This window comes from Lolium rigidum, chromosome 5, assembly GCF_022539505.1.
Source record: "Lolium rigidum isolate FL_2022 chromosome 5, APGP_CSIRO_Lrig_0.1, whole genome shotgun sequence".
Classification (NCBI taxonomy): domain Eukaryota; kingdom Viridiplantae; phylum Streptophyta; class Magnoliopsida; order Poales; family Poaceae; genus Lolium; species Lolium rigidum.
Window position 1 is genome coordinate 71,560,753 of NC_061512.1, and position 13,839 is coordinate 71,574,591.

Below are 13,839 nucleotides of genomic sequence, written 5' to 3' on the forward strand. Positions count from 1 at the left end.
CAGGTGGCACGCCCTTGCACTTCGCAACGCCGCGTGTGACCAGAAGAGCATTGCGGGCCGTCGCTCGGAGGGGTCTCAGCCAGCCGCAGCTCTAGGCTCCCCCCGGCTCTACAGTGTTGACAAGGCCGCCGCCCGCCGGTGGGTTTTGGCAGTCAACACATTCTGGCACGCCCGGTGGGACACATCAGTCTACGTCAACCACATCGCCATCTACATCTGAGATGGCGGACGGCACGCCAGTCACATGCGACGAGATCAAAGCCATCCTCGAAGCCGCACTCTTCGGCTCCTCCCACCGAACCCACTCCCATGGCGTCAGGGGGAGGGGCTCCACGCCCGAAGGCGCGCTTGAGGAGAGAGATCTCTCCACCCCGTTGGAGGAGCGCACCAAGTCTCTGAAGCATGGGGATCTACCCAAGGAGCTCAGAAGGGAACATGACGGGATCAAGGCAACCCTTGGAGCCGAACTCATCGGCTCCGCTGAGAAGACCCGGCCGCACGGTATCGGGTTTGGTAGGGACCCACGCCCGGGGCCCGGTGTCGACACGGTGGACCTCAGCCACCCCATAGATCGGCCAAAGTGTTCCTTTGGTGTCAGTGTGGCAGGATCTGCGAGCCGCCATGACAAAGAGGAAACAGAAAGCAGCCACTCCCGTGGCAAGGATGAAGAGGGGGCCGATCCGCGCGGCCAACCCCGAGGTGAGGACATGCGGTACCTGGCAAGGGAGGGAATAAGAAGCATGCGGTATCAACGCCCACACTCCAAGCACCCTCTCGGCAAATACGAGCAACACCAAGACCGACGCCGGCGCTACGACGCCGACGATGAGAGGAATGTCTGGTCTGATGCCGAGGTCGGAAGGTACCGCCAACATGGTAGAAGCAACAACGGGTACGGTCGTCGCGCCGAAGGGAGGCCAAGGGGACGGAGTGACGTGGATAAGCACTGGGACTGCCCGTTCTTCAAACATTGCTGGGACTCAGGGATGAGCCGATTGCCAACAATCGAGGACTGCCCAGAATGCAAACAAAGAGAGAAGGGTGCCGCTAACGTGTCTGCGTTCAGCCGGCTAGGGCCTTTCCCGCATCGGGACAAGCGTGCCGAGGCCCCTCAGATGGAAGATCTCGAGGAGCTAGAGGACGATGGTGAAGAATACAAATATCATCAGTCCGTGATGGTACCCCGATGGGCTCAGCCGTTCCCGAAGCAAAGAGTCCAGCGTCCGCAAGGGTTGAAAGAAACCGAAAGATTATATCCGCGCACGCTAAGGAGGGCACGGCCCGATCTGGCCGCCAAAATTCTGCGAACCCTGGACGAGGAAGGTCAGCCACGAAGAAAAGAGTGGCGCCCCGAACAGAGAAAAGCCGATGATGAAACATCGGCTGGCACAAATATGGTGTTTATCCTCCCTTCGGAGTTCAATGCCCCAGGGTTAGACGAGACCTCCGTGGCACAACTTGACTGCGGCCCACGGCCGGTTATCTTTGAGAAGCCACGAGACAGAGCTACGGGCATCCGAAGGCCCTGTACTTACGAGGGTATATCGATGGGAGGCCCGTAAACAGGATGCTGGTGGACACCGGAGCGGCGATTAACATCATGCCGTACTCTATGCTACGTCGGCTGGGACGCTCGAGTTCAGATCTAATCAAGACCAACGTAACGTTGAGCGACTTCAACGGCCAAGCATCTGAAGCACAAGGAGTTCTGAACGTGGATCTGACCGTAGGAAGAAAAACCATCCCCACGGCGTTCTTTATCGTTGATAGCACGAGCAGTTATGCTGTTTTGCTAGGAAGAGATTGGATCCACGCCAACTGCTGCATCCCCTCCACGATGCACCAATGCATAATACAGTGGGATGGGGATGAAGTAGAGGTCGTCCAAGCCGACGACTCGGCCGAAGTTTCAACGGCTGGCATGAACGCATGGGAAGCAGCGAGGCCAAGAACCCCTTTCAGGCATCAAATTGGACGATCGCGAGCGCATCGATGTGACGAAGGGAAGGGTTAAGCTAGTTTTATCCACTGGCCTGACCATGTAGTGTAAGCCAAGCGATGTGCAAGTCGGCGAGGCTGATCCTTGTGATCGGCCCCAAGGATCTGTGAAGGAGCATTACAAGACCTTCACTGAGCAAACAACGTGGAGGCCGATTCCAGTAATCGGCCGTGAATATCCTCACCCACCATTCCGCTCGGGTTCAACATGTTATCCAACGGAGCCGATACCATCAATTCTCTTGACGAGATCGGCTCGGGGGGCACCCGAGTAGACAAAATACGAGGGTATGCAACAGAACCATTTCCTCTTCTGTTGATGGGTATTGGAACATGGGGGCCGATATACAAGTCGGCCGAAAAATAAAAAAAAAAATTCGAAAAATTTCGGTCATAGCCGATGCAGCAGGCATCGACTTAAGAGACGTTCTCACCGGAAGTTGCTTCAGCCCGCCGAAGATGATGAGCTGATCTGATCAGCAAGGCGCAAGGTTTGGACTAAAGAAGCTCGGGGGAGGGCGGCTCGTCCTGGAATTCCCTCATTCTAAAAGAGCCGATTTGTTCTAAATCGGTTGATACGGCGTTGTGAGTTAGAAACCAAGGATGATTGACGTAATCAGCTCGCTGCTATTCTCACCTTGAAGGCCCGGGGGGCAGCTCACCTTGAAGGTCTCTGCTCCGGGGAGCCGATCTCGTTGGAATCGGCCGAACTCTGCACCGCAAGTTACCTGAAGAACGGTGCTTGTGTTGCAAAATTATCATAGCTTGCTGGATCGGCTGTATGGACCCTCAACGGAGGGGAGGTGGTCGGCTGGTGGCCCTGCGGGATAGCTCTCTTGGACAAGGTTGAGCCCGCCCCGAAATCTCAATGGTGATGATCTATCCTTTACCCTCGCCTTGGCTAAGGCTCGGGGGGCAGCTCGCCCTCGAGGTCTAACCAACTCTGTCAAAGTGGGCCCGCTCTTCGTGTCGGCTCGTTCAAAAGACGGTGTTTATTGTAGAGGGAAGCTGTCGGAGCTGAACGAGCAGAATTCGGAGAGAATAAGGAAGAGGAGACCTGACATTATTTCAGGAGTTTTGCCGCTAGGTCCAACATGTCATCTGGAATGAGATCTGTGGATTCGCGCGAATAAGGCTTGGACTTGTGTGGCAAGGAGTTTGGGTCTGGATGGATCTATCCCGAAATTTAGTGTGGGAGGCCGATGCGATGCCATCGGCTTGTTGGGCATGGTCTAGTGTGGCAATCGGCAGAATCAGGAGGGAAGACAATCGGCTAAATTATCATAAATGGAATCGGCAAAATCGAGTTGGGGAATTTCTTCATTGATGAGCCAGATTTCTTACGGAGAAGAGCTGATTGCCCTCAAAAGAGAAGACCGAGGGGATACATTGCCCCGTCTGCTATCGCTAGTCCTATGCTAAGACCCTATTTAGGGGCTGCTGCTGCCCTCGTCGTCGTCGTCGTCGCCGTCGCCGCCACCGCCGGTGCTACTCCCCGCCGGCTCGTCGTCGCCGCTGCTCCGGCGGCCGCCGATAGGACCCTCGTCGTCTTCGTCCTCTTCGTCGGCGTCGTCGTCACTGTCGACGTCGCCGAAGTTCCCGGGCCAGAGGTGGCGGCGTTTGGCCGGCGGCTCGTCGGAGGAGCTGTCTTCATCCTCCTCCTCCTCTCCCTCGTCCTTCACCTCCTCGGAGGTGGTGAAGTCCGCCCAGGAGAGGCGGTCGTCTTCGCTCTCCTCCACTACTTCCTCGTCAGCAAGGAAGCGGAGGTCGCTCTCCCCGTCGGTTTGGGATTTGTCATCCTCGGACCAGACGGAGGAGTCATGGTCCTCTTTGTCCCACTTCGTCGGGGCAAGGATGTCATACGCCGCTTGTGTACCCCACGAGGGCGTCGACTCTCGGATGGGAGAAGACACGTGGGAAGGATCCGACGAAGAAGAAGAGGAAGAGGAAGAGGACATGGTTGCGGGGGAGGGTTTTTTGGAGCACCGCCAGCGGAAGGGGTAAAGAAGAGAACTGTTCGTTGTGGCTAAATAAAAGGAGGTGGGGGTTTTAATTTCCGAGCAGTTCTCGAGGACATGGTGCCAAAACTGTCAAATCGTGCAGAGAAGTTGGGAAGGCAAGTCGTCATGATAAGGCGTGCTGCGACAGTTCCGCTCTGCCGTGACACGACCCCTCTGAGGGAAAAACAGAGTGGTTTTGAAATTATCATTACCAAAACCAGGGGGGCATGTGTTATCACCAGATTTTGGCTAAATCAGGAGGTGGGCCGCGATCAAGATGGGCTTGGGAGATTACATATGGAAGAATTATGAAGCGGCCTGGCACGAAGGGTCTTGGGCTGAATTGCCCGTGTATCCTTATTTAGTAGTTTATTATAAGAGATAGAATTTTAGTCGTGCACGGTTTAGTGCACGCCCTCATTAGAAAGTCCCCTGGACTATAAATATGTACCTAGGGTTTATGGAATAAACAACAACTCACGTTCAACCCCAAAAACAAACCAATCTCGGCGCATCGCCAACTCCTTCATCTCGAGGGTTTCTATCGGAGTAGCGACATGCTGCCTAGATCGCATCTTGCGATCTAGGCAGCACAAGCCCCACGTTGTTCATGCGTTGCTCGTATCGAAGCGCTTTTGATGGCGAGCAACGTAGTTATCATTAGATGTGTTAGGGTTAGCATTGTTCTTCGTTTAAGCATGCTTACGTAGTGCAACCCTTGCATATCTAGCCGTCCTCACGCCTGTCTCGGTGTGGGGGCGGCACCCCGCTTGATCATTATTTAGTAGATCTGATCCGTTACGATTGCTCCTTGTTCTACAAGGATTAGTTTAATATCTGCAATAGTTTGGCCTTACAAAGGGGGGAGGATCCGTGGCACGTAGGGTGGCGTTCGCAAGTCCTAAACAGGATGTTCCTAGGATCAACTTCATGTTGGTTTTTTGGCCTTGTTTAGGATCGGCTTACGAGCACCGTGCGTGGCCATCCGGCCCAACTCTGGAGTAGGATGATCCGATTATGTGGTGAAAACCCTAAATCGTCGTAGATCTCATTAGCTTCATCTTGATCAAGCAGGACCACCAAGTATTCGTACACCCCGTACGGATCATGGGTGGATCGGCTCTTTGAGCCGATCCACGGATAACTCCGAGAGCCGATCGAGGCTCGTATTTAACGTTTACATGTATGCCCCTGCAGAAACTAAGCGAGGCAATCTCATCACCTTCCCGACCGGGTATAGGTCGGTGGCACGCCCTTGCACTTCGCAACGCCGCGTGTGACCAGAAGAGCATTGCGGGCCGTCGCTCGGAGGGGTCTCAGCCAGCCGCAGCTCTAGGCTCCCCCCGGCTCTACAGTGTTGACAAGGCCGCTGCCCGCCGGTGGGTTTTGGCAGTCAACAACCCCTCACTCGCACCTGCGCCCAGTATAAGTACGGGGCGACGGGGCCGATTTCCTGAGCCCCGTATTCCGCCGAAACGGGCCGGCCCGAATACGGGGCCTGCTAGACGCCCAAAATCGCGCCTGCCCCGTATCCTGCCGGAATTTTACGGGGTGGGCGGGTTATACGGGGCCTGTTAGACATGCTCTAACAAGTCATTTCATGATGCTTGTCTATACCCAATAAGACTTATGAACGACATATTCGATGAGAAAGTTTCCAACACCTCAACAATAGTATCGCTCTTGTGCCACACAATATTGTATGGGGAATAAGTTTCTTCCTATGTATGGCAATACTATGAAAGTATCTGTATTTGAATCCCCTTTAAGAATAAATTAGGCTTTAGACCGTTGATACCATTTAAGATCCTCCTCTCAGAGAAGTTTAGCTATATACGCATTTTATTGGCTTTTTTAGCTCAATCTCATGTGTGGTGAGCTGGCGAACTTCTGGTAAAGCCTCGAGGTCATCTATAATAGACCAAAGTTATTGCTTTTCCTTCTTAAGTAACCCTGTTGTATGACGAGCCCAACCAAACAGGTGTTTGCGTAAAACACGCATTTTATTATTCCACCTTTGTATCGGAGTATCACCCGCAACAGGTGTTTCCCGGACATTCTTGACCATGTCCTGAAAACATTCCCGATGTGACCAACTAAGTTCAAATTTAAACCATAGGTAGTCCAGTGGTCAGCAAGATGGAAGCCTGGTCCGACAGACCTACAATATGTTCTAGAGCACGTAGTGACACCATAGGGAATTTTTTTTGCAGTTTGTGTCCATCAGTACCCGATCTAGCTTTTTGTATGTAGGTTCTGAAAAACTGTTTGCCCAAGTAAACTGTCTTTCGACCATTAAAACCTCTTTTAAGTCCAAGGTGTCAATGGCCACATTGAACAAGAAAGACCAATGATTGTCATACCTTCTTTGTTGTGGAGTTTGTGGCATGAAAGGACAAAAGGAATCACGGTGACCACTTTCTCACAATGGTTGAGTTTCAGTTTACTGATGGTGGTTGTGGTTGCTTTGTTGACGAATACTACCTCCGTTTCAAGGAATAAGGCGCACGCGCATCCCAAGACGAACTTTGACCATAAAAATTGAGCAAGAAAATCTTGATTATATTATATGTAATTAGTATCGTTGGATTCGTATTGAAAAGCACTTTTTAATGATAGTAATTTCATACAAATAATCTTTATCTATTTGAAGTAATTCTTGGTCAAACAAAAAGCTCGTAAAACGAGGGCGCCTTATTCCTTGAAACGGAGGTAGTATTGCGAAGCACATCTCAAGGCCAAGCCGAGCACCACTATTTGACAGGCCATGCATTGGCAGTCTCCACCTACAGACTTTGCCAAAATCAATGTGGATGCAGCGTTTAACACTTTGACCATGTCAGGCGGTTGGGGATGTATTTGCCGACATGTTTAATGATGTTGTCAGGTTTGCTTCGGCTGGCAAAATTGCTACTGCCACTGATGCGCTACATGCTGAAACTCTTGCTCTGTTTAGAGCTGTTGAGATTGCTGACGGCTTGGGAGTGGGCCGTGTTGTTTTCGAAACTTATTGCCTGGTGTTGAAGCAAGCTTTGGTGTCTACGGCGGATGATTACTCACCGTTGGGTATCCTTTTCAGTGAACTGAAATACAAGCTCTGCCTCCGTTTTATTGATGGTCGAATTATGTATGTTCAGAGAGATTGTAACAAACCAGCACATGTGCTGGCGTCTTTGGATGTCGGTGTAGTTGATAACGAACATTCTATGTGGATGTCGAACTGCCCGAATATTGTAACCCGTAAGGTGACCGGCAATCTTGCCGTGTCTTAATGGAATACAAGTGTTTCATGCCAAAAAAAAGAACACAAGAAGCACCGGATGAAAAATGTTGACAAGAAAAAACAAACCATGCACATGATGATGTAAACAATAACTGGTAGATGAGATCCATCTTCAAAACTACATCAACAATATCACAGTTTCTGAACATTTTCCATAATATAACGCCAAATAATGTCGGCCAAATCTGGAGTATGTCAAATATAATTATTAGTGTTATACCAATACTGCAAAGTTACCAGATAGTGCTACAACTCCACACTTACATAGTAGTGCCACACTGCCATTGCAAATTCAGATCTCATACTAATACTCCGACTGACGTCACTTGTCCACTCAACGTCAACACCCAGCCAGTCCACAGCTCCTCTGTCGCAACAAGAGAACCATGGTTAGCATTTCGATCGTGGAAACCAGTTGTTCAACGTTGGTAGAAAGCAGATTAAGTAAGACTATTAAAGTATGGATATCTGCTGCAATAAAGCTTCTATTTTATATGATGAAATATGATTGAATGGAGCAGAAAACTGTTCAGCTCCGTTAATATTAGCACCAGGATGGATTGTGTTCTGAGCTAATCTCATGGATCATGCATACCAACAAATCTCGAATAATATGCCCCGTTCTTTTGAGCTACAAGTGAATACTCCTACCTTCCCAAGTTTTACACACCCTTTTCCACCGTCCACCGCATTCATCATCCAAAATATGGATGCTCGGACCTATGGCACTAGTAAAAGAAATGAGAAGTCAAAAAATGAAGGGACAGGGACTAGTGATGTTGACTCAAAGCTTGCAGCGGAGAGGGGTGAACCTACTGAAGATAAGCATAAAACTCAAGAAGGTATGGATCAAGATGGTGATGATAGAGTGGACTTGTCAGGAATTGATGGGGAAGAGGATGATTTGGTAGGCTCGCAATCATCAGTTAGCCTAGGCACAAAAGTGAACAACATACAAAATGGTAGACCGGTGAACACAAGTAAGATGGCAGTGGTTACATAGGCTGATGGGGTTATTGATCAGAGATATAGTGACAGGCTGGCATCTCAGAACAATGAGGACATCCCATCATGGAGAGGGCAAAAAAACAGGGCTGCGGCAAAGAACTCGATTGCACCAAGGTGAAGGACAGCGCAAAGGATCGACTACGATGGCTCGCAAAGCTGGTGGAGCAAATCACAACCGAGGTGTTCAGCAACCAGGAGGAGCTGGGTGTCATGGAACCCAAGACTGGCAATGTAGAAAAAAGTAGACAAGAAGACATTTTGACAAACAGAAAGACGAAGAACTGAAGTCGTCGAAGCCTGAAGCCTGGGAGAAAATGCTTCAAGCGTGAGGGTCTGTAGCTCCAGGATCTGTTGCCCGTGACCTATGCACCCCTTTTCTCTTCTGTATTCTCATCGTCTGGCTTAGGCTGTTTAGTTTCTTCTTTATTCGAAACAAACTCTCCATTCCATGGCGGGTTGGTGGCGTTGCTGAGGTCTGCAGCAAACAACTTTTGGTTTCTCTTAATGGAAATCGGGGGAAACCCTTTAATTCAAAAAAAAAAAAAATTATCTCCCTCAACTCCCAAGGATTCCTACCCTACTTCATCATAAGCGTTTCCCATAATACAACTTGAAACTCACTCCTATATATTTGGCCACTCCTGTTAATGTCAACCAGTATGACATTTTTGTGTTCTTAACCAAGGAAACATAAATCCTATATCAAGTATCTTCACTGGGTCAAAAGCAAAACAATAGTTATAGTATGACTTACTGACTACTCATAAAAATTTCAAACTAATATCAACTAAAAATAGAAAAGGGGAGATCAGAAAACAAAAAAAAAATCACCTGTTAGGTTGCTTCATTTCACATCCCACCTACTTGGCCGCTTCCTTTTAGGAAGGTCTCGTCCTGAAGTTGGGACATGCACCTGCTGTTGTCGACTTGCAAGAAACTCTTCATAGTCTGAGTCACTCTCAGACTCACTGATCCATCCATAGCAGGGAAGCCTTGTGCGACCGCTTCCTGTAGCTGGCGGATGTGGCAATGCAGCTGTGGGAGCAGGTGGGTCAATGATCATGGGGACCAGTTGCTCTGTTTGCTCAACTGCAAACACAGTTTCAGATGGCACCTCATTGTGAACCTTCACAATTGGCATGTCGCTTTCTGGCGGTGTCCCCATCATTGCTCCTTCTTGTTGCTGCATTACAAACCAAGCGCATGTAAGAATTGGACAATATGCATGAGCTTTGTTGCTGGAGGGAATAACGAACATAAACTTAACATTAATAACCAAGGTCTTGGTTTAAAGAAAAATCAAAATTGTCACAAGTAACAGCAATTTGTGCACGCTAAATTGTTTTGAATAATTACAGATGGATACCATGTCGCAGTTGCATTACAAAACTAAGTGAGAAAATACTACATAGTGCAATGCTAATTCATCAGTCAACTATATCACCTTAAAGGAAACAGAGAAGACATCAACTGATATACTTATTTCTGCGCCATCATTGTCATTTTTATGAATAAACACACTTTTACGTGAAAAAAATGTAATTTTTTTTTACACAAGACCAGCGAAGCAGATAAGCAGTGACAAGGAATCTTCAAAAGATCAAGGAAATTAAGAGAATGGCTGAACAAATCTAGTTGAAAAAATGAGTAAAACGTCAACCATAAATCTGTAAGAACAAATTACCATTCTATAACATAAACATCTACTTAGCTTTCCAGATGCCATATTACCATGTTATTGTAGGTGCTTCGTATATATCACCTAAAACTAAAGATATTTTTTTCCATGGGTAGATGGAGGGGGGCATAATTTGAAGGCACTTTATATGAGGAACATGTTGGACAGTTGGAAAGCGGACTGGTAAATTAGTAGCAAAGGCACACACTCCAAATCCAAATAAAAGCAGAGAGATTGATCTAATCTAGCAAGTATTATTGAGCAAGATTTTGTATTTTTTATATTTTGGCTTGGGTGGCAGTAGGATTATTGCCTTATTGCCAACTAAAGCAACACATCCCTGCATATACTGAATGGCACACGCTGAACAATTACACGAACACAGATAAGCAGGGGAGGGAGCTGACCTGAGCCTCCACCTGCTGCTCCTCCTGCAGCAACTGCAGCTGCAGCTTCTCTTCCTGCTCCTGCTTCTCGAAGAGGGCTTCCTGCACAACGAGGTAACCGCTTTCCTCCAGGAACGGCCACCCTTTGTCCCCATACACATTCTAAACAGATGAGGGCAAATTAGTATGAGAATGACACCACAATATACAATAACAAGAAGGGAATCGGCCCGCGGGGAAAAAAAGGGCAAAACGAAGCAGAAATAAAAGGGAGAAAGAAAGAAAAGAGGCGAACCTTGATGAGGTTATTGACGACTTTGCGGACGTCGGCCTTGTTGTAGCCCATCTGGGCAAAGTGGTCGATCGCGGCATCCATCCGCCCCTGCCCAGTCTTCTTCTGGCCCCCGACCATTGCTGAGCCTCGCTTGAGGGCGGCCGCGTCGCTCGTGCAGGAGAGGTGAACGGATGGCGGCTGTCGGAGTTGAGAAGGGAATTGGAGTTCGCCGGTAGCGAGCTAGGGCTTTTGGTCTTGGTATCGCCGCCGCCAGCGCTCAAAGCTCCCAGCTTCCGTGGCACATTTTGCACATGGATTTCTGCGCGAGAGGCGTGCGAAAAAGTAAAATTGGCAAAGCCGGGCCATTTTGCAAAATAGGCGGAACATGCATTGAGACTGATCGGGCCGCTCATTTCAAATCCAACGGTCAGTGTGTTGGTTTCCGTGTGTTTCACTGAAAGTGTGGTTTACCTGAAATACAGCGTCGTCTCCTCCAGGCGGCGGGCGCGATCCTGGAGCTCTTGCTTGCTTGATTGGTGCATTCGGTGTCGGCGATGAGCTTGGAGTAGGTAACTCCTGGGATCGGGTTGCCTCATCTCCTTGGGCCGGCAACACATGAGGAGGTGTTGTCGGTGGTGTTTGGTTTCTGGTTCCTTTCTACGGTCTCATGGCGTTGGCCGGCCACTAGTACGGGGCGGGAATCCTGCGAAAGCCGTGCAAGGCTACGGACGGTGCAGGCGACGATGACGTCTTCGACGCCATTTACCTTCTTGGAGGCGCCACCAAATGTCCCTCCTTTCGTGTGGCTGGATCACGCCTCCTTGCAAAACTTGCGTGCTTCTTCGGTCGGGGCGAAGTCTTTCTTCATCAACTCTAGACTCACCCTCTCACCATCTTTCTGCTTCTCGCCGCGACTGTCTCCTGGCTGCATTTACATGGTGGTTATCCCGGTTAGTCGGCTACCTAGAAACCCAGGGGTGGTTGTCTAGCTTTGCGTCTTGCCACGGGTGACGCTGATGATATCTTCTTCAAGCCGTGGACTCACTGTGTCGTTGGAAAAGCGTCAAGGTTGCGTCTTTGGGGTGGTGTTCGGGCTAGGGCGAAAGCTCGGCAAGGCCTTGGCCAGTGCAGGCGACGTCGATGCCCTTGGGCGCCGTCTTCCTCCTTGGAGGCGTCACATTCAAGCCCTCCTCCTTCAGAATCTCGAATCATGAAGTCAACCAAGCTCCTTCGGTCATGGGTGTGCTCTGTTTCTTCTTGGGGGGTCTGTTAGTTTGGACAGTCGGCGCCGCGCTCTCTCAGCAGGATACTTCGCCTCTTCGATGGGCTCAAGATCTCGACCTAGCTTCTAGTTAACGTTGCTTGTTCCCCCTTTTTGTATCTCTTTGTTGTCCTCCTATGCTGTAATGTTGAGCTGGTAATCTCAGCAGGTCTTTGTAAGCGTCGATGTACTGGTGTCCGTCCCGTCGGGCGTTATTAATCTAACTCAGGGCTTAGGCCTTCTCTTTAAAACCTGAAATACTTTCTCGGTTCAGCCCGTGATGCAAATGAAAGCCAATTTCTTGGTGCCTCAAGCGGACAGCACTATCAAGGATTGGTGGATGAGCGAGAGGAAGAGGTGTTCGAAGCAGGACAGGGCTTGGTTTGATGGGCTGGTGTGCATAACGAGCTATGCCATTTGGAAGAATAGGAACGCCTGGATCTTTGGTAACACACAACGCCAGCACTCGGCCCTCAACCTATCGAAACTCATCCTAGATGAATGCAGGATGTTGAGGTCGGCGTTAGGAGTAGGAGTTGCGGGTGCTGCGAGAGAGTAGGCGTGTGTATCTGTGGAGTCCTTGTCCCCTGTGTTCGCACTCGGGACATGCTTGTAAACTTTGTTTCTATCTTCTATAACATTATGGTACGCGTTCGCGTACTCTCGAAAAAAAAAGAAAAACAATAACAGGTAGGTCCGTCTTCGAAACTACTTTAATAATATTATATTTTCTAAACATTTGCTACGGAGTTACAATATAAGGCAAATAATAGCAGCTAAATCTGGAGTATGTCAAAGAGTCACAAGACCTAAGTGCTGAATCTTGTGTGGTTGATTTATGAGAACTTTGAAGACGGTAAATAGAGAGAAAAATTAACTACTCCCTCTAATTCAATAATTACCTAACAATAAATGTATCTATTTTGAAACCAGGGGAATACACGAGTACAGTAGCATAACTAGGTGCAGATTTTGGAGCCGAGCGAGGCATGTCCTTTTGATGGTTTGGGGCTCGCCAAAGTGTTGGCTTCGGTCGCGCTTGACTCCTCTAAGCAGAAATCTGGTTGAGGAAGAGCATATATACGGTTGTTTCTCTCCTCGTGGCTCGTCATCGCTGCTTGATGTGTTGGTTGCCTCTAAGCGCGAGGGCATGGACATGATCGTGGTTGATGCGCTTGACCTTGAGAAGAGTGGTGATGCCGATGTGTCATTCTCTTTCTTTCTCTCACGTGAGTTCGGCGGACAGGTAGTTCCTATAGGTGATGGGGTTGCTAAGTCAGGAGTGTTAACATCGTGCCCAGAGCATTCGTTGCCAGTGAAATTTTCGATTTGCTCGCCACGCTGTTGCCTACATGGGGTGTAAAGTTACATCCAAGGGAGATGGTGCTAGCCCATGATCAATCCTTGGGAAGGAGAAATCTAACAAATGTAGAAGCAAGAAGAGGAGTGCTACAGAGATGGTTGCCCCCTTTGACCTAGCCTATCATTGTCGAAGCATTGTAGGTGTGTCATGTCTGGAATGTTACGTTCGTATGGCTCTATGGTCTCATGTGTTGGCATGCGTGGGTGCGGCACTTTTGTTTGGATCTTCTGTTAGGCTTGGCTATTGGGGAGTGTGGGTGGCTCGTGTTTGGGTGGGCTTGGCCATGTTGATGAAGGTATTCGTTCGATTTTTCCCTAAAAAATTAGCACTTTCTTGTTAGTTAATGAATGAGGAAATTTTGTTTTGCCTTGCGTTTCAAAAGAAAAAAGAAAAACTAGCTGCAACACACCAGCTAATACTGAAGTCTTACTTAACCACATGGGATCCAAAGTCCACCATTACACACAAGTTCAGAAAGATGATGAGAAAGACAACAGGGTCAATGACAGGGACACAGAGTGACGATGCAGAGTCAGAGATAACTTCAACTACTCCAGCAGGCCGGTGGATTTAAGCTGAAAAAACACA

The 13,839-nt window shown here is 48.9% G+C and overlaps 1 protein-coding gene across 2 annotated transcripts; it reads right to left on the minus strand.

Annotated features, from left to right (window-relative positions):
* Positions 1-7,355: 7,355 nt before the first annotated feature.
* Positions 7,356-10,834, minus strand: LOC124654545. Of its 2 annotated transcripts, XM_047193543.1 has the most exons (5): positions 10,649-10,834; positions 10,375-10,515; positions 9,404-9,472; positions 9,121-9,324; positions 7,356-7,648 (listed from the first exon to the last, which is right to left on the minus strand). In XM_047193543.1, exons 1-4 carry the CDS (start codon positions 10,763-10,765, stop codon positions 9,139-9,141), a joined length of 513 nt encoding a protein of 170 aa, XP_047049499.1. In that variant the 5' UTR covers positions 10,766-10,834; the 3' UTR covers positions 7,356-7,648; positions 9,121-9,138. The 2 variants fall into 2 exon arrangements, with proteins under 2 accessions (XP_047049499.1, XP_047049498.1); XM_047193542.1 differs by having other exon boundaries at positions 9,121-9,472.
* Positions 10,835-13,839: the final 3,005 nt, after the last annotated feature.

What these genes read in the sequence shown, in the direction of transcription:
- LOC124654545 (XM_047193542.1), bottom strand. Translation starts at nt 10,765, where the DNA reads ATGGTCGGGGGCCAGAAGAAGACTGGGCAGGGGCGGATGGATGCCGCG. An exon ending in TCGTCAATAACCTCATCAAG is followed by an intron (nt 10,516 to 10,648) that starts GTTCGCCTCTTT and finishes TCATCTGTTTAG; the next exon opens with AATGTGTATGGGGACAAAGG. An exon ending in AGCAGCAGGTGGAGGCTCAG is followed by an intron (nt 9,473 to 10,374) that starts GTCAGCTCCCTC and finishes TTTGTAATGCAG; the next exon opens with CAACAAGAAGGAGCAATGAT.